Raw genomic sequence first — 21,971 nt, forward strand, 5'->3', positions numbered from 1 at the left:
TGGGTTGGTAGGGTGGCCGTGCCAGCAACTTGAGGGTTCCAGGTTCGATCCCCGCCTCCGCCATCCTGGTCACTGCCGTTGTGTCCGTGGGCAAGATACTTTACCCTCCTGCTCCCAGTGCCACACTGGTTTAAATGTTACTTAGATAATGGGTTTCACTATGTAAAGCACTTTGAGTCAATAGAGAAAAGCGCTTTATAAATATAATTCACTTCACTTACAAAGTGTGTATAAAACAATAAGGGAGGGTTTTGGATGTATTTTACAGCACCTTATAAACGAGAGTGACTCCATTGTTAGCTGACTTTTGTTAGCCTTTATTTATGAGTTAGAATGCATAAAAAAATGGAAACATATGTATATGATTGTCTCTCAAAAGAATTGTCAACGATGGGCAAAATTCCCAAAAAAGAACATTTTCTCTAAGGAAAATGATGGAATAAAAAAGAATACACAAATAAAAGTAAGAATTCAATTAGTAAAATAGAAATACAGGACAGTGGTCCCTCCATTATCGCAGGGCTTACGTTTCAAGTATGGACGCAATATTTTTTAATTATTTTTTCCATTTATAGTCCATATAAGCTCACCACTCAGCTTTCACACACTCTTACAAACACTTCCTATGCTCTTAGAACACTTTAAAACTATAAGTAGTTGTAACAGGAAATTTAAATGGGTACCTAATGCTACTTTAAAGTATGTGAGGCACTAAGACCATAGCACATGAACACTGTGCATTGTTAATAATTCATTTCAAATTATAATAAGGAAAGGCTTAAAAAATATATAGTACAATTATATTGAAATAAATTAAGGCTGCGGATTATCTTAATTAATATACATACTTTTTTTTTGCTTTAATTCAAATATTTTTGTCTGAAGTGACCAATAAAACGTGCAGTTTATTACAACATTTTCAGTGACTGAAAAAATGTAAATGTTTTTTTTTGTTTTTTTTGCAGGTTGATTGTTTTTAAGATTGTGGCCCAGTTTGTCATACTGGGCTGTGCGTGGATTATTGGTCTATATCAGAGCAACCTTTTCTTCCAAGTCCTTTTTATCATTCTCAATTCCCAGCAAGGGACCGTCCTCTATATAGTCCACTGTGTGCTCAACAAAGAGGTAAGACAACTTCTGTTGTCCTTTAATTATTTCTGTCTGCTATGGGTAGTTAAATGTGTTTAAAATGGCATGATGTATTAGAATAGGGTGATTTTATTTCAACATATTTTGTAGGTCAGGGAGGAGTACATGAAATGGTTGACATGTTCATTCAGTAGGAAGCAAGAAGAAAGTTCCGCAGTGAGTATAACCAGTTTGTTTACATTCTGTAATCCTGCACAATCTGAATGCAGTGTTCTATAATCTGGTTTTGTGCATGTGTGACAGTAGTGTTGCCTTGTTGTGATCGAAATATGCGTAAAACAAATAAGAATGTTGTTCTTTCAACAGAAAGATGCACAGTCAGTGTCTGAGGACCTCGACAACGACGAGGATGGAGCCAGTGTGAGAAAATGAGGAATTTAAATAAAGAGAAGGCAAACACTTCGAACCATTAGTCATTACAATTTATGCTATTGTTGTGGCTGTCATGTCACCAAAGTAAATCCAGCCCTCCTCAAGGGACAATACAATATAAATTAAAGTTTAGAGTAGTCAGTGTATAAAAAAAATGAACTCAACACTGGCAAAAATAGCGTCTTTCCTACAGTGAAGCATACAATAGCTTGGGGCTGCATGAGTGCTGCTGCCACTGGGGAGCTGCGGTTCATTGAGGTAGGGAAGATCCATAGGTAGAGAGATGAATAGATAGATACTGTAGATATAGTAAAAAGGGCCCCATTCGTTGCGGTTTACATGACACGTGAAACGTGACAAATTGGGGGGTGCACTATCGACTCTAGCTGTAGAGTGTTGAATATCTTAAAATGTGTTTTGTAGCAATTCCAACTTTGACCACAGCATCAGTTGCTATGTAGAGTGGCGCTTTCAATCATTTCCAGCAGACTGCATTGCAAAATGATTACCAACCCCCCGCCCCCTTCCTCTCACGCGAGATCCACCCAGGAATGAGGCCACGTGAATACCTTCTCTACTGTAGATAGATAGATAGATAAATAGATATTCTCATTTCCAGCAGCTTGTAAGGGTTAAAAACACAGGAGCGTGCAAGGTTTAACATAAAACAAAATACAATAAAATAAAATAAAATAAAATAAAGTAAAATAAAATAAAATAAAAATGACGTACTACGCTGAGATGAGTGCAAGATGTCCAACCTTTCCGCTACCGAGGGGCCCACTCAAGTATTAACACTGAATTATTAATCTTACTCTTACTCTTAATGGTATCAATAATTATATCGAACCTACTTACTAGGAGTCATCAAGGCTTAGGTCAGGCTGGTTACAAAAAAAATACACTGCAAAAGAAGGCACTCATAAACATCTGATAAAACATACATTTACATACAATTATGCGGTGCGAAAATATTTACATTCGAACTACATTAATAATACATAATAATAATATGTTTCTTAAATAAATTGTCAATAAAATCAGAGTGCAAGTGAAAATACAGCCTCACCAATTGAATCATAATTTTTGCGCTAAAGAAACTTTTCTAGGACTTTAGCTGCAGACCTCTTCCGTTTGCTTAATACTGTCATTACTGCCACAAGTGGTGGAAAAGTGTATTACAACTGAGTAACAGATATTTTTGGTGTCCATCTAAGGCTGTGTTTTTCAACCTTTTCTGAGCCAAGGCACATTTTATTCATTGAAAAAATCTCGAGGCACACAACCAGCAGAAATCATTGAAAAATGAAACTCAGCAGCCGATATTGACAGTAAAAAGTTGTTTTCGTAATTGTTGGATATGAATTCAAACCATAACCAACCATGCTTCACTATAACTCCTGTCTCAAAGTAAGTGTACTGTCACGACCTGTCACATCACGTTGTGACTTATTGTGAGGTTTTTGATGTTTTCTTGTGTGTCACGTTTTAGTTCTTGTCTTGCGCTCCTATTTCGGTGGCTTTTCCTGTTTTGTTGGTATTTTCCTGTAGCAGTTTAATGTCTTCCTTGAACGCTATTACCCGCACTTGCTTTGTTTTAGCAATCAAGACTATTTAAGTCAGGGGTCCCCAAACTACGGCCCGCGGGCCAGATACGGCCCGCCAGCGTCCAAAATCAGGCCCGCGGAAGTCCCAAGTATTTTTTATTTTTTTATTAATGATTTTTTTCTTATCTGCTTTGTACCGCTTGCTACTCACGGTGTCTCCTAGCCGCTCAGGCAAATCATATTGTCTAAAAATGCATTTTCTCATCGATAACGTGACATCATAGCGCGTGCGGAAAGTGCGCTATATATATCTAATATATATATATATATATATATATATATATATATATATATATATATATATATATATATATATATATACATATATATATATATATATATATATATCTATTATATATATATATATATATATATATATATATATATATATATATATATATATATATATATATATATATATATATATAATATATATATATATATGATATATATATAATATACTGTATATATATCTAATATATATATATATATATATATATATATATATATATATATATATATATATATATATATATATATATATATATATATATATATATATATATATATATATATATATATATATATATTATATACAGCCCGGCCCCCGGCCAAATTGTTTTAACCCAATGCGGCCCCTGAGTCAAAAAGTTTGGGGACCCCTGATTTCAGTTGTGCGGAAGCTATCCTTCTTTGTGGGGTCGTTGTTGATTGTCATCTCATGTACGGATGTACTTTGTGGACGCCGTCTGCTCGACGCGCTGTAAGTCTTTGCTGTCGTCCAGCATTTTGTTTTTGTTTACTTTGCAGCGAGTTCAATTTTAATTTTGTTTTGCATAGCCATCCCAAAGCTTCAATACCTTTTCTTAGCTGCACTCGCCTTTTGTTTATTTTTGGTTTAAGCGTTAGATACCTTTTTACCTACATGCTGCCTCCCGCATATTGTGATCACGACAAACCATGTTCCCCGACATCTACAAAGCAATTAGCTACCTTCTGCCACCTACTGATATGGAAGAGTATTACACGGTTACTCTGCCGAGCTCTAGACAGCACAGACACTCAACAACGGCACATTATTTGCGGATTATAATTACTGGTTGGTAAAAAAATATTTTTAACACACTTAGGTGGAATTACATAATTTCCCACGGCACACCAGACTGTATCTCACGGCACACTAGTGTGCCGCGGCACAGTGGTTGAAAAACACTGATCTAAGGGACGCTTGCAGTCCAACCATGGCCTCTGGCCCTTTGGTAAAAAAAACATGTTTAATTTCTCTAGTATTGTCTCCTATTATATACTATAATAGAAAAGTTGAAATGTAAGGGGTGTACTCACTTTATATTTGTATTTCTATGTGAACCAATGTTGTATCCAATAAACATTCTAACAACCTGTTATACTGATTTTTTACTTTTCACACTTTCATAGCTTGATTCATGCTACAGATGGACAATATGGCTTGTCAGTCAGTACAAAAGACAGTAGAAAACAAATGGAAATTCACCCCTCCCAGATGATTTGTTTGACTGTTTGTGGAAGAGAAACACAAAGGTAAACAGTGTTGTGCTTACATAAGATCCTCAGGCATGTCTTACTTTACAAGACAAATTGAAAACAAAACACTGTGTCACGCACTGTCACTCAAAGCATTTCCCTACCATGGAAGTTGTGTTAAATAGATTTAGCGACGCAAGTAAAACCATGATTCTGTTTTGAAATGAGACTGACATACACTACCGTTCAAAAGTTTGGGGTCACATTGAAATGTCCTTATTTTTGAAGGAAAAGCACTGTACTTTTCAATGAAGATAACTTTAAGCTAGTCTTAACTTTAAAGAAATACACTCTATACATTGCTAATGTGGTAAATGACTATTCTAGCTGCAAATGTCTGGTTTTTGGTGCAATATCTACATAGGTGTATATAGGCCCATTTCCAGCAACTATCACTCCAGTGTTCTAATGGTACAATGTGTTTGCTCATTGGCTCAGAAGGCTAATTGATGATTAGAAAACCCTTGTGCAATCATGTTCACACATCTGAAAACAGTTTAGCTCGTTACAGAAGCTACAAAACTGACCTTCCTTTGAGCAGATTGAGTTTCTGGAGCATCACATTTGTGGGGTCAATTAAACGCTCAAAATGGCCAGAAAAAGAGAACTTTCATCTGAAAATCGACAGTCTATTCTTGTTCTTAGAAATGAAGGCTATTCCACAAAATTGTTTGGGTGACCCCAAACTTTTGAACGGTAGTGTACATAAATAAAATAAATGCTAGGTAAACATTCGTCTAACATTCTGAGGACCTTGCAGCTATATTTCCTTTTGTAATAAAATATTTTTATAGAATAAGATGTGTCAGGTTTACGAAAATAATAGACATACAGTCGTGGTCAAAAGTTTACATACACTTGTAAAGAACATAATGTCATGGCTGTCTTGAGTTTCCAATCATTTCTAAAAGTCTTATTTTTTTGTGATAGAGTGATTGGAGCACATACTTGTTGGTCACAAAAAACCTTCATGAAGTTTGGTTCTTTTATGAATTTATTGTGGGTCTACTGAAAATGTGACCAAATCTGCTGTGTCAAAAGTATACATACAGCAATGTTAATATTTGGTTACATGTCCCTTGGCAAGTTTCACTGCAATAAGTCGCTTGTTGTAGCCATCCACGAGCTTCTGGTTGTATTTTTGATCACTTCTCTTGACAAAATTGGTGCAGTCCGGCTAAATTTGTTGTTTTTCTGACACGGACTTGTTTCTTCAGCATTGTCCACACGTTTAAGTCAGGACTTACTTTGCTACTACGGCAGTGGCATTAACAGACGGTGTAGTTTGGACTAGAATAAAATAACATTTACAATTTTCAGTAAAAAAGAAAAGGAAAAGGCACATTAAATATAACAATAAATAAATGAATTAAGTAAAAGTATAAAGAAACACGGGATAATATAATAATAATAATATATAATATTTGTAAATGATAACTGTTAAAGAAATACACTGGTACCTCAACTTAAAGGGGAACTGCACTTTTTGTTAGAATTTTCCTACCGTTCACAAACATGACGACAGATGTATTTTTTTGGGTACATTTTAACTCGTGAATACATTTAAATAAAAGTCCGCTTACAGTGGAGCCATTGGGAGGTCATCTATTCCGGCCATTAAACCCAATAAAAAAAACATCCAATAAGTGCCAACAATACTCCATTTACATTTCGTGACTTGAGTATTAACTATGTATCGGTGATATTGTTATTATAAGCGCTAACACAGGCAAACTATAGCACTTGTGTGCCAATGTTGACATCATCGATTTATCGGCTGCTATCTCGTTTCCTTGCACGTCAAACTGTATAGTACAGGCCTGGGCAATTATTTTGACCCGGGGGCCACATTTAGAGAAAAAATCTGTCTGGGGGCCGGTATATCTATTTTTAGGAACACTAATACAAAACCTCACAATAATGTCTGATTGAATGCTAAAAACTTTATGACAGACCGCCTTAAAAAACGTAATGGAATTTTACATTTTTCTACGAACGATAAAACACTGAATATTGACAAAATATGAATGTCACACCCTTTTTCGATCGACATATTTTACAATCAAGTGAAACGCAACAAAAATGCAACAAACAGTGAAATATGAATGCAAAGGGTACAAAATAAACCCACCTACAATCTGATATATCTGATATATCACTAAGCTTTAGAACTTTGTTGTCAAAATCTCCTTCCGCGTCTGTGGAAACGCTTCCCACCCACACTGCTTGGTGCCTCGTCTGAGCTGCTGTGACGTAGATTACCATAGTAACTAATTAGATGACCATAGTAACTAATTAGATTATCTTAGTAACTGGTATATCACCCATAAGCGCAGATTCCAACCATTGAAATACTTAGTGTAGTTGAAGATTTACGGTCATTACCAAACATGACTGCACATCATAATGGCAGCTACACTTTCCATCTTAAAGATCTAAAAAAAAAATATTTGGGAATGTCCGGCGGGCCAGATTGAAAAGCTCAACGGGCCACATGTGGCCCACGGGCCTTAATTTGCCCAGATCTGGTATAGTAGATCATAAATCATGCCTCTCACCTGTATAGTAGAAGGACGAGGATGTAGTCCGACAAGTTGGTACACTTTGACAGCCAATTTAGACCTAAAATGGCGAGAACGACACGAAAAGACGCTTGGTTGGTTGGGAATATTTGAACATGCTAGCAGTCGGCATCCTAATGACAGCAGACCTTGTACAGTAGGTAATGTTTTATTATGTTTGTTGGCTCTCATTAAGTCTGTAGTCAGCAGTAATCAGTGATATTGTTAAAAAAGCGAACGTCGGGATGATTTTTTGAAAATCTGCTTAAAATGATCAAAATACGTAAATATTATTATAGATGTGCAGGTTACTACATTACAAAGATAATTAAAACATGTATATAACAAATTAATAGAGGTGTTTGAATGTTTTTTGTAGGACTTTTTCTGCAGAATAGAGCAACTCACACTTTTATTGACATTTATTTAATATTTAGAATGCATTAAAAATACATTTAAATTCTTAGTCATGTCTTTCATCATGATTGTGAACGATAGGCAATATTTCAAAAAAAGTGTACAAGTATTTTGAGACAAACAATGTCTTTCTGCTAAATGTTAAGCTTTAAGTTGCAAGCAAAAATTTGAATGACAAGCATCGCCGCCATTAGTTCGGGTAGAAAATGCCACTTTGTTTTCTAACCATGGGAAGGAAGAAAGTGAGTGTGAAGGACAGTGCTGAGGAGAACACGTGGATGGTATTTGTTAAATTAAAGAAATAAATCATCAAGAACACAACCGAGCGAACTTGGCGAAGCACTTGGAGCGTATCACTGCTACTCTGCACCATACCGAGGCAGAACGAGTCTTAACGCCAGCCAAAGATGTTAAGATAATATCCAAACGGTTGACATTTATCCATGAAAATTATGGAGAAGCTGCTGATGGTGTGTTTGACGGTGAAGCAACTGGAAGGAGATACCGTAGCAGTCCACTCTATAAAGTAAATACTGTACATGTTTATTACATTACTTCATGAAACTACTGTAGTTGTTAGTAGTGCAATCTATGTTATTGTTTTTATACAATATTTCTTATCTAAACGTTATTTTTTCCGTTTAAAAAGCATGTTACATGTTAAAAGTGTGCTGTTTTGGGTGTACTAAGCAACAACTAAATAATTCCAAATAATTTCAATGGGCGACTTTGACGTAAGAGTGTTTTTAGTTAAGAGCCCCTTCACAGAAACAACTGTATTGTGTACCATTTGTTCAAAGGTATACCTACATGTAACACATGTTCACATATGTACAGTGAACTGTAACAGGCATTTAAAACAGGATAGGATTTATTTATTGTCTCTACAAAGAGAACTAGAGGATACATTGAAACATTTTCATTAAATTGGCACAGAGAAAATTATAGTCAAACAATATTAATGATATTAAAAACACTGTTATAATAGAGAACAAGAACAAGAACTCCTTCATTCCGCACTCCATCCAGCTGTATAATCACTTGCCATACAGCAATTGATGATATCTGTCTATTACTTGACACCTTCTATGTTAGCTACTTCTCTTTTTTTTAAATGTCTATTTTCTATTTTCTGCTGGATTTACTCTCTATTTCATGCTGCAGCTGTCACATATACTGTAATATTGTACATGGTAATTGTTATATATTGTATATATGATATAGACATAATATAATATAATATATCAGTATATATAATATACTGTACATATATTATGTAAATATCACATATATATGTTATATTTTATATCGCTATATTTAGTCTATTTAGACCTGCATTGTCCTTTCCATCCTTACACTTTCCATCATTGTAACTGAGCTACTGTGTGGAACAATTTCCCTTGTGGATCATTAAAGTTTGTCTAAGTCTAGGTCTAAGTCTAATATTAAATCTCTAATGCAGGTCAAGATACTGCATCATAATAATATGGCTTAAAAATATCACTTGTTTAAAGAATAGCTAAACAAATACAGCCATACAGCAATAGATGATATCTGTCTGTTACCTGACCGCTTCTATGTTAGCTACCTCTCTTTGTTTATAATGTATATTTTCTGCTGGATCTATTTTATGCTGCTTTTTTATGTTTTATTTGTGTTTTATTTAATTTTTTTGCTGCAGCTGTTACATATACTGTAATATTGTACATGGTAATTGGGATTTGTTATATATTGTATATATTATATGAAAATATAATATAACATAATATATCAGTATATATTATATACTGTACACTACCGTTCAAAAATTTGGGGTCACATTGAAATGTCCTTATTTTTGAAGGAAAAGCACTGTACTTTTCAATGAAGATAACTTTAAACTAGTCTTAACTTTAAAGAAATACACTCTATACATTGCTAATGTGGTAAATGACTATTCTAGCTGCAAATGTCTGGTTTTTGGTGCAATATCTACATAGGTGTATAGAGGCCCATTTCCAGCAACTATCACTCCAGTGTTCTGATGGTACAATGTGTTTGCTCATTGGCTCAGAAGGCTAATTGATGATTAGAAAACCCTTGTGCAATCATGTTCACACATCTGAAAACAGTTTAGCTCGTTACAGAAGCTACAAAACTGACCTTCCTTTGAGCAGATTGAGTTTCTGGAGCATCACATTTGTGGGGTCAATTAAACGCTCAAAATGGCCAGAAAAAGAGAACTTTCATCTGAAACTCGACAGTCTATTCTTGTTCTTAGAAATGAAGGCTATTCCACAAAATTGTTTGGGTGACCCCAAACTTTTGAACGGTAGTGTATATTATATACTGTATATATAATATGTAAATATTACATATATGTTATATTTTATATTGCTACTATGGTACATTTTTAGTCTACTTAATACCTGCATTATCCTTTCCATCCTTACCCTTTCCAACCTTTGAAACTGACCTACTGTGTGGAACAATTTCCCTTGTGAATCAATAAAGTTTGTCTAAGTCTAAGTCTGAGTCTAAATTATTTACAATTATTTTTAATGGGGCTGCAGAGTGTTCTTATCATTAGCATGCTGGTCTCACGATTGAAGGTTCAAATCCCTGTGTAGGGATTACTTGTTCTAGGTTTTACTTGAGATTGTAAATTGTCCATAAGCATGAATGGAAGTTTGTTTATATGTCCTGCAATGGGCTGACAACAGCCGCGATAACCTTACTGAGGACAAGCCCTATAAAAAAATAGATGGACCGTATTGACTTCATATCTTGTAACATTGCAACTTTTTGCCCCTGAAGCGTTTTATTATATTTTCAGTAAAGCCCTAATTTCAGTTTTTTCATATGTTGCCGGCCAATAAAAAAAGTACTTGCAGGCCACAAATGGCACCTTGGTGGATTTTGTGGCCACCAGAGCAAGCAAGCGCTTGAAAGTAAGGTGACCCACTTTACTTTTTTTTTTTCTGTCCTGTCCAGCTACTCAGGCAAATCCTTTTGTTGATGTAGATGCCCATATCGACTGTACACATTTACTTTACAAAAGAGAAGTGTGGGATACTTCTCTTGTTGCCTTATTTGTATTTGACTTTGTTAAATGTATTTATATTATTATTTGGTGCAGCCGGGCCGGAGCAGGAGGGGATAGAAAGAGAAAAAAAAAGGAAGACAGAGGGGGAAATTGTGGGGACAAGAGGGGGATAAGACAGAGAGACAACAACAACAGCAAACACAACAACAACAATAGAACAACATCAGCAAATAGGATATGTACATATATGATGGTAAAAAAAAAAGAAGCAGTTAGTGAAATAAATATTAATAATACAGAAATGACAATGACCATTATTACACTACAAATGTAGCAATACACATTCCAATATAAATAGCACTTTTGATAATGAATAATAACAATAATTACCTCTATTATCAACAATACAATTGTTTCTAATGCAACAATACATATATGCAATGATAACTTGAAATACAAAAGAAAGCAGATCATTAAAGGGGAAGAAGGACAAGCAAACTGTATTAACCTTGTAGATTGTTATAGTAACAATAGGTTAAGCTTTGTCAGTGTGCCGTGTGTTACCCAGTTCCCCCTAGGGCAACAACGTTGATATATGTTTATATGCATGAGTGTATGTATTAGTGTTGTCCCGATACCAATATTTGTTATTTCGATACTTTTCGGTACTTTTCTAAATAAAGGGGACCACAAAAAATGGCATTATTGGCTACATTTTAACAAAAAAATCTTACGGTACATTAAATATATGTTTCTGACTGCAATTTTGTCCTTTAATAAAATAGTGAACATGCAAGACAATTTGTCTTTTAGTAGAAAGTAAACAAACAAAGGCTCCTAATTTAGCTGCTGACATATGCGGTAACATATTGTGTCATTTTCCATTCTATTATTTTGTCAAAATTATTAAGGACAAGTGGTAGAAAATTAATTATTAATCTACTTGTTTATTTACTGTTAATATCTGCTTACTGTCTCTCTTAACATGTTCTATCTACACTTCTGTTAAAATGTAATAATCACTTATTCTTCTGTTGTTTGATACTTTACATTAGTTTTGGATGATAGCACGAATTTGGGTATCAATCCAATACCAAGTCGTTACAGGATCATACATTGGTCATATTCAAAGTCCGATACTTTTCAGAGGCGGTATAGTACCGAAAATGATTCATTAATATCGAGGTACTATACTAATACTGGTATACCGTATAACCCTAGTATGTATGTATATGTACTTGTATATGTACAGTATGTGTATATGTATGTCTGTACAGTGAATGTATATGTACAGTGTGTATATATATGTATGTTTGTACAGGTGACACCCTTTCCAAGCAAGCTCGATGCTAATTTACATTCGATATGCGATTTTGATTAGCAATGGCGGTTTCAACACCTCCACATTTGGCAATCAAAAATAAAAATAAAACTAAGATGCATGTTGCAATCATATAGGTAGTGTGTAAAAAAGTGCAATGCTTACTGTATAAACACGGAATGCATACTTGCAAGTTTAGTATATAAAACTTGCAAATGACACCCAGATGTGTAAGAAAACAACAACTGCAAAGCTCAGTTATTATTATCAGCTTAGTGTTAGGTGTTAAACACAAGAATGTATTTTATTACTGAACTAAATGACAAATAATCAAAAACTGGTACTCTTAATTAAGGTATCTGGTATTGGTACTGTTTTGGTTCAAATATAAAAATGTACCCAACTCTACTCATGACAGTACTAACACAAATGTTGGTGTGATTTAACAATCACCACCAGATGTCAGAAGAGAGCTAGAAAAAAAAACTCAAAATTTTCCAAGGGTATAACTCTGCTCATTTTACACACTTGTAACTCCCCACTCCCAGCACACAACAAAACAATACAGCTCAGATAAAACAGATTTTCAATTAAAGCATTATTGTCTTTACAAAAGCAGAATTTATAATACAGCTCTTGTATCGTGTTTGTATGTATCTTGTATCTCATTATGTTGTGCAGGGAATAGCTTTCATTGCCACTCCACTTTGACTCACACTTCTGCAATGATGCAAGAAGAATGCATTCAATAACTATCAGTCTGAGTTGTATGCACGCGTGTAAATGTGCATATATCAGTGCAGTTTAATGATGCGTCATGTCAATAAGCATCAGCTGGACCGCGCTCCATCTGAGTGACGGTTGCGTCCCATTTGTGTCTGTCATGTCTTTTGATCATGTTTTGTTTGGCTATGTTCTGTTTGGTTTTCGGAAACTTTTAGTTCATGTTTTTTCACTCCCTTGTTTTGTTTCCATGATGACCATTAGTTTCACCTGTCATGTGTTCGGACTCATGCACCTGTCATTTATCATGACCTTATTATTTTTTAAGCTTGTAGTTGCCAGGCAGTCGGCTGGCGACATTACCTCTGCTCACTTCATGCCAAGATTACCTCCGCTACCCACGCTACCCATTAGTGATGGGTCCGGCAACACCGATGCATCGGAGCATGCGTCGAGCTCATAGAGCAAAACCCTGTGTCGGTGCGCGTACCGCTTTTAGAAAGTCACGTGACCGAGCATGAGCTGTTTCGGTCACGTGACCGATACGCGAACTGTGTCGCACTGACACCACCTCTGTGCCCTGTGAGTGGGTATTTTCTACAGCCGGAGTAATAATAACTAAGAAGAGAAATCGTCTAAAATTTAAAGGCCTACTGAAATGAATTTTTTTTATTTAAACGGGGATAGCAGATCCATTCTATGTGTCATACTTGATCATTTTGCGATATTGCCATATTTTTGCTGAAAGGATTTAGTAGAGAACATCGACGATAAAGTTCGCAACTTTTGGTCGCTGATAAAAAAAAGCCTTGCCTGTACCGGAAGTAGCGTGACGTCACAGGTTGAAAGGCTCCTCACATTTCCCCATTGTTTACACCAGCAGCGAGAGCGATTCGGACCGAGAAAGCGACGATTACCCCATTAATTTGAGCAAGAATGAAAGATTCGTGGATGAGGAACGTGAGAGTGAAGGACTAGAGTGCAGTGCAGGACGTATCTTTTTTTGCTCTGACCGTAACTCAGGTACAAGGGTTCATTGGATTCCACACTTTCTCCTTTTTCTATTGTGGATCACGGATTTGTATTTTAAACCACCTCGGATACTATATCCTCTTGAAAATGAGAGTCGAGAACGCGAAATGGACATTCACAGTGACTTCTATCTCCACCACAATACATCGACGAAGCTCTTTAGCTATGGAGCAAACGTGATAGCATTGGGCTTAAATGCAGATAGAAACAAAAGAAATAAACCCCTGACTGGAAGGATAGACAGAAAATCAACAATACTATTAAACCAGGGACATGTAACTACACGGTTAACGCTTTCCAGGCTGGCGAAGCTTAACAATGCTGTTGCTAATAACGCCATTGAAGCTAACTTAGCAACGGGACCTCACAGAGCTATGCTAAAAACATTAGCTATCCACCTATGCCAGCCAGCCCTCATCTGTTCATCAACACCCGTGCACACCTGCGTTCCAGCGATCGACGGAGGGACGAAAGACTTCACCCGATCATAGATGCGGTCGGCGGCCCGGAGACGGAGGAAGTCAAGGTGAGGTCGGCGGCTAGCGCGTCTGCTATCCATCTCAAAGTCCTCCTGGTTGTGTTGCTGTAGTCCGCCGCTAATACACCGATCCCACCTACAACTTTCTTCTTTGCAGTCTTCATTGTTCATTAAACAAATTGCAAAAGATTCACCAACACAGATGTCCAGAATACTGTGGAATTTTGAGATGAAAACAGAGCTTTTTGTATTGGATTCAATGGGGTCCGAATACTTCCGTTTCAACGATTGATGTCACGCGCATACGTCATCATACATAGACGTTTTCAACCGGAAGTTTAGCGGGAAATTTAAAATTGCACTTTATAAGTTAACCCGGCCGTATTGGCATGTGTAGCAATGTTAAGATTTCATCATTGATATATAAACTATCGACTGCATGGTTGGTAGTAGTGGGTTTCAGTAGGCCTTTAATATGTTGGAAAAACTTTAAAAAAAAAAAAAAAAAAAATGTGTAAAAAAATAAATACAAACAATTCCCAGTCCACAAGCATCCTCATTCACAACACGTTCTCTTAGATTTCCATGTTATGATACATGTTCACATTATTTATTGCCTGCATCTAAAAAAGATAAAAATATATTTTTATTTAAATGAAGATATGAAATAATCCTAAATGAAATACAATGACTTGGTTTATATTATTGTATATACTAGGTCATAAAATCAGTGTCAGTTGAGTCGGTCCATAGGTTGCCTGTAGGGATTTTTAATGTCCAGCAGATGTCAGTATTTAGTGACATAGTATCGACACAGTATCAATACAGTTTTGCAATGTGTCGAAACGCTTCATGACGCCTCATCAACCCATCACTACTACCCATGCTACTTCTGATACTCATGCCTGTTCATAGTTTATGCTTCATGCCATGCCACGTAAGTTTTGTTTTTTCATGTCACAGTTAGCGAGTTTTGTTTCATGTTCATAGTTTCTGCCTTTGTGCTAGTTTTTGTTTCTTATCCAAGTTTGTATCTCCGCCTTGTGCGCGCCTTTTGTTTTGTTCTTTTTGGAGTTAAGAATAAATCATGTCGTTACCCGCAAGCCTTGTCCGGTCCAGCCGTTTTGCACCCAGGGAAAGCAATCCACGCATTAATTTGCGTCGCCATAGTTCTCTTTGTGACAGTGTCCAGTGATGGTGACCTCGGTTTTGTACGGTGTATGTGTGTCCAAGGAAGCATAAGGACACTGATCACATGACCTTTGTTTTCATGCTATATACCTTTTTAATGTACTTTATTAGTTGGTACTGTGTCCTCCAAGTGCCATTTTCACATATCAATGTGTTTCAATTTACATTATTGACAGTACAAAAGGTATTAATTTAATGTACCACAGAACTTTCCTCCAGAGAGTCTTATCTTGGTCCATGATATGTCAGATGAAACAACCATTGAGCTGTTTGGCCATAATACCCGCAATATGTTTGGAGGAGAAAAGGTGGGGCCTTTAATCCCAGGAACACAATCCTACCGTCAAGCATGGTGGTGGTAGTATTGTGCTCTGGGCCTGTTTTGCTGCCAATAGAACTGGTGCTTTACAGAGTGTAAATGGGACAATGAAAAAAGAGGATTACCTCAAACAACAAAACAAAACAATACACAGCAATACCATAACAATGCAATCCAATTCCAAAACCAAACCCGACCCAGCAACACTCAGAACTGCAATAAACAGAGCAATTGAGAAGAGACACAAACACGACACAGAACAAACCAAAAGTAGTGAAACAAAAATGAATATTACCAAAAACAGTATCAATATTAGTTACAATTTCAACATAGCAGTGATTAAAAACCCTCGTTGACATTATCATTAGACATTTGTAAAAAAAAAAAAAAAAAGAACAATAGTGTCACAGTGGCTTACACTTGCATCGCATCTCAAAAGCTTGACAACACACTGTGTCCAATATTTTCACAAAGATAAAATAAGTCATATTTTTGGTTCATTTAATAGTTAAAACAAATTTACATTATTGCAATCAGTTGATAAAACATTGTCCTTTACAATTATAAAAGCTTTTTACAAAAATCTACTACTCTGCTTGCATGTCAGCAGACTGGGGTAGATCCTGCTGAAATCCTATGTATTGAATGAATAGAGAATTATTTTGAATCGGGAAAAAAATCGTTTTTGAATCAAGAATCGTGTTGAATTAAAAATAAAATCGATTTTGAATCGAATCGTGACCCCAAGAATCGATATTGAATCGAATCGTAGGACACCCAAAGATTCACAGCCCTAATATATATATATATATATATATATATATATATATATATATATATATATATATATATATATATATATATATATACACACTACCGTTCAAAAGTTTGGGGTCACCCAAACAATTTTGTGGAATAGCCTTCATTTCTAAGAACAAGAATAGACTGTCGAGTTTCAGATGAAAGTTCTCTTTTTCTGGCCATTTTGAGCGTTTAATTGACCCCACAAATGTGATGCTCCAGAAACTCAATCTTCTCAAAGGAAGGTCAGTTTTGTAGCTTCTGTAACGAGCTAAACTGTTTTCAGATGTGTGAACATGATTGCACAAGGGTTTTCTAATCATCAATTAGCCTTCTGAGCCAATGAGCAAACACATTGTACCATTAGAACACTGGAGTGATAGTTGCTGGAAATGGGCCTCTATACACCTATGTAGATATTGCACCAAAAACCAGACATTTGCAGCTAGAATAGTCATTTACCACATTAGCAATTGTATAGAGTGTATTTCTTTAAAGTTAAGACTAGTTTAAAGTTATCTTCATTGAAAAATAAGGACATTTTAATGTGACCCCAAACTTTTGAACGGTAGTGTATATATATATATATATATATATAAATGTAACTGCGATGTGGCCCTCAATGAAAACGAGTTTGACACCCCTGACCTAGATGCAACCTGTCTGAGTGCTTGTTACCCAGACAAATGCTTGAGCCGGTTCCAAATCTACAACAAGACGTGACGTCACGTGCAACAAAAGGTATCGAAATATGGCACCATTTGATTTTACGTGAATTAGGTCGGTAATTATAGAAGTACATCATTTAATAGTTTTTTTTATGATACAATAGCTAAACTGAGCATTTTATCTTAATTAAAGCTCACATTTTAATGCAGCTTTTTTCTCATTTGGTGGTACTATAGCAGTTGTGTCCTCTTTTTAATCAAGAACTTCTACAAATCTTCATCAACTTTATGTTTCCTGGATTGCTGCCATTAGCTGGTGCTGGATTTAAACCACATTTCATTTCAGCCTCCTTTAGTCCAAGCTATATTTTACAGACTCCACTCCATATTCTCCCAGGATGCAAAATGATGCAATACGACCTTTAACCGCCTTAGCAGCATAAGGCATCATCCATATACATTTCATAAATGTTTTGAACAATATGTTGCATTGGTCTTGACATGCTATTTTAAAGATGGAAGAGAGGCAGCAAGGGACCATAGAGCAGCGTTGGCATCGATGTCTCTCTGTCTCTTTTGCTTCTCTTCACAATACTACACTTGGTTGCCATGGAAACACACTTTCAGTGCAAGAGTCGTGAGACCACTGCGCTGAGATGCCGAGTGTAGTAAACAGTTCCGCCGTGACAAGTGAACATGGCGGGTGTGGAGTTGGAAAAAAATATTTTGGAGGCAGATTGGAGATTTAGATGGTGATTGTATTATTACCAATAATATTATTGATTATGATAACAAATGACAAAAGCAAGCCATATCTTGAACTGACAATATTTGCTCATTTGTCCTGGATAAATAGCAACAAACGTGCCAGATTGTGAGGATATCTCTTATGTGCAGCCCCACTCAGGTCACCTAATAGTTTTTTTGATTCCAAATGAAAAACATTTTTGGTTGATAAGAATGTATGCTCGGGGTAATTTTTGAAGAAAATGTCTTTGATTTGCTTTTTGAGACTTTTACAAGTTAGAAATTAACCTTTTTAGAAGAGTATTGTTATTTTAACATGAGGATGAATATGATGTGCTTCACCATCAACACATTACAGTTGTACCTCAACTTAAGAGTGTTTTGAGATAAGAGCTGTCTCTCAATTAATTGTTATGCTTCAAGTTGCAAGCAAAAATTATAGTTAAAAGCATACCCGTTATTAGTTGGTGTAACAGATGTCACATGGAACCCCTTAAGATACGACCAAAACATCTGGTCGTACTCGCTAGAATTAACTTAATTAAGTACATTGTTTCAACGTTGTATTAGTGTTGTAGAATGTTGGTGGGGAAATGACCAAATGTCAATCGTTAAATCGACCTCACAAACTGATATTGAATAAACGTTGTCAAAAAGTACGATGTTTCAACGTTGTATTTGTGTTGTAGTATATTGGTTGGGAAATGACCAAATGTCAATCGTTAAATCAACCTCACAAACTGATATTGAATAAATGTCGTCACAAAGTACGATGTTTCGACGTTGTATTTGTGTTGTAGAATATTGGTTGGGAAATGACCAAATGTCAATCGTTAAATCAACCTCACAAACTGATATTGAATAAATGTTGTCACAAAGTACATTGTTTCAACGTTTTATTAGTGTTGTAGAATGTTGGTTGGGAATTGACTAAATATCAATCGTTAAATCAACATCACAACCTGATATTGAATAAATGTCGTCAAAAAGTACGATGTTTCAACGTTATATTTGTGTTGTAGAATATTGGTTGGGAAATGACCAAATATCAATCGTTAAATCAACATCACAACCTGATATTGAATAAATGTCGTCAAAAAGTACATTGTTTCAACGTTGTATTTGTGTTGTAGTATATTGGTTGGGAAATGACCAAATGTCAACCGTTAAATCAACATCACAACCTGATAGTCAATAAACGTCATCAAAAAGTATGTTGTTTCAACGTTGTATTTGTGTTGTAGAATATTGGTTGGGAAATGACCAAATGTCAATCGTTAAATCAACCTCACAAACTGATATTGAATAAATGTCGTCACAAAGTACGATGTTTCAACGTTGTATTTGTGTTGTAGGATATTGGTTGGGAAATGACCAAATGTCAATCGTCAAATCAACCTCACAAACTGATATTGAATAAATGTTGTCACAAAGTACGATGTTTCAACGTTGTATTTGTGTTGTAGTATATTGGTTGGGAATTGACCAAATATCAATCGTTAAATCAACATCACAACCTGATATTGAATAAATGTTGTCACAAAGTACGATGTTTCAACGTTGTATTTGTGTTGTAGTTGTCACACCTGGGTGAAGTTTTGTCTGGTTTCATGTGGTCTTGTCATATCCTGTTTTATTTTGAAATGTTAACTCTCCCTCTCATTTCAGATCACTTGCCCTTCCTCCTGTTTCACTGGTCTGATGTCTCTCCTGATTGCCTGATTGTGCCCACCTGTGTCACCCTCCCTCATGTGTATAAATGTCTCGTCCTCCTCCTGTCCTGTGCCAGAGTGTTTCGTCTCGTCATGTACCTCCAGCAGTCTTCCACAGTCTCGTCCAAGTCGTTGAGTATTGCCTTGATTTATTCTTTGATTTCTCTGTTCCCTCTGAAGAGTGATTTTGATTTGCTAAAGTTTTTGGTCAGTTTTGTTTGAGCTAATTTCATAGTGCTCTGCCTTTTTTTCCCTCCTCTTGGAGCGCTTTAATTTGTAGATATTTCTTAACTCTTTATAGAGTAGTTTCTGTTTATAGCGTTTTGTCTCTTCCTCTTTGTGAGCGCCTTTCCTTTTGGATAGCTTATCATTGGTTGTTGCTTTTGTTATTAGATCAGTGTACATTTTGATATTGTCCTTTTTCCTCCCTTTGGAGTGATTTTCTGTTTATTGTTTTATGCCCTGTGCTACGTTTCCTTTTTACTCTAGTGTATCAAGTATAGAGTTTGTAGCCAATTGTTTATTCACTCTGTCTGAAGAGAGATCATAGAAAACAGCAGAATAAAAGCCTGCGTCAAACGTTTCCTGTCTGCAACTGAGTCCTCATTCTTGCCAAGTCCTAACATTACACTCTGGCCAGTATGGACTCAGCAGAAGCCAAACGACTGACGGAGATCCTGCGCGCCCAGGAATCACGTCTCGCCCGACAGGAGGATTTTCAGACGGCGATGGCATCGCACATGGGTCACCTCTCCTCCCAGCTGCAAGACCTACTCGGGCAGTTTGCTCGGCCGGATCCGGCGTCCCAGCCTCCCACGCCAACTGCCACTCCCACGCTGCCTTCACCTCCTCCCACAGCCGGATGCAAGCTGGCTCCTCCGGCGCCATATGCTGGAGATCCCGGTTTGTGCAAAACATTTTTGATAGACTGTTCTATTCATTACGAGCTTATGCCCCATGCATTTCCCACGGACCGCTCCAAGATCGCATTCATGATTTCACACCTTACGGATAGAGCCAAGGCGTGGGCTTCCGCCGAATGGGGGAGGAGCTCGTCACTCTGCCAGTCATTCACAGACTTTCAAGCTGCTCTAACTAAGACTTTTGACCCAGTGTCCTCCAGCAGAGAAAATGCGCAAAAGCTAAGCAGGTTAAAGCAGGGCAGCGGCTCCGTGTGCGACTATGCCATTCGCTTCCGCACGCTAGCAGCAGAAAGCGGATGGGGCGACATGGCCCTATATGACGTGTTTCTGAAGGGGCTCGGAACTGCCATACAGGATCTCCTCGTTCCCCTGGACCTACCCGACAACCTAGATGCCTTCATCGCACTCGCCATCAGGACGGACAACCGACTAGCCCAGCTGAAACGACAGCGTGGTGGGGGACCAGCTGATGCAGGAAGAACCACACGTCCTTTTGCACCTAGCGGGTCGACCACCCAGCGTTCATCCCGGGAGCTACATCCTCACCTCCGCACTGATCGGGAGGAGGAGCCCATGCAGCTGGGAAGAGCCCGACTGACCCCAGAGGAGCGACGCAAGCGGCTGATGGAGGGGAGATGTTTTTACTGTGGAGAGGGCGGTCATACTGTCGTTTCATGTCCGGCCAAGGGTGTCCAGGTGGTGAGTCACGTTCCGGCTGCACCTCAGATGCCACGCACTCTCACTAAGATCACAATCACTCATCACACGACCACAGATCTAGAGGCGTTTATAGACTCTGGGGCAGATGAGAGTCTGATGGACTGGGGTTTAGCCAGGAGACTAGGACTCAATTCAGAACCGTTAGCTAAACCCATTAGAGTCAGATCTCTGAATGGTAAGGAGCTTTTCACCATCACGCACATCAGTGAACCTGTCCAAATGAATATTGACTGCCATCAGGAAAAGATTAGTCCATACTTGATTACTTCACCCTCTCATTCTCTGATCTTGGGGCATCCATGGCTGTACCAGCATAACCCTCGTGTTGACTGGAAAACAGGGGAGATCAGCGAATGGGGAAGGGAATGCACCAAGAACTGTGTTTTTTCTAATATCCAGAAAGAAAGTGTCAAAGAAATTAATCTTTTTTCTGCTAAACCTGTCACAGACTCAGAATTTCCGGACCTGAATTCTGTCCCCCCCTGTTATCACCACCTGCGACAAGTCTTCAGCAAGACAAAGGCCCTGTCACTTCCGCCCCACCGACCCTACGACTGTGCCATTGACCTGCTTCCCGGTACCACTATTCCTAAGGGGCGTCTGTACTCTGTCTCTGGTCCAGAAAGGGCTGCCTTGAACGAT

The 21,971-nt window shown here is 37.2% G+C and overlaps 2 protein-coding genes across 2 annotated transcripts in view; one reads left to right on the plus strand and one right to left on the minus strand.

Annotated features, from left to right (window-relative positions):
* The window catches only part of LOC133643000 (adhesion G protein-coupled receptor E1-like), a 38,007-nt gene extending 36,146 nt beyond the window's left edge, over window positions 1-1,861 (plus strand). Inside the window, exons 20-22 of the mRNA XM_062037420.1 lie at window positions 966-1,125; window positions 1,240-1,305; window positions 1,456-1,861. Coding sequence (XP_061893404.1) covers window positions 966-1,125; window positions 1,240-1,305; window positions 1,456-1,521 — 292 coding nt within the window. The 3' untranslated portion in view covers window positions 1,522-1,861. The remainder of the gene's footprint in view (window positions 1-965; window positions 1,126-1,239; window positions 1,306-1,455) is intronic.
* LOC133642206 (ubiquitin carboxyl-terminal hydrolase 37-like) overlaps window positions 1-21,971 on the minus strand; it is a 105,747-nt gene that overhangs the window by 67,867 nt on the left and 15,909 nt on the right. The gene's annotated exons all lie outside the window — the stretch shown is intronic.

The sequence above is a fragment of the Entelurus aequoreus genome, linkage group LG25 (assembly GCF_033978785.1).
Source record: "Entelurus aequoreus isolate RoL-2023_Sb linkage group LG25, RoL_Eaeq_v1.1, whole genome shotgun sequence".
In the NCBI taxonomy this organism is placed as follows: domain Eukaryota; kingdom Metazoa; phylum Chordata; class Actinopteri; order Syngnathiformes; family Syngnathidae; genus Entelurus; species Entelurus aequoreus.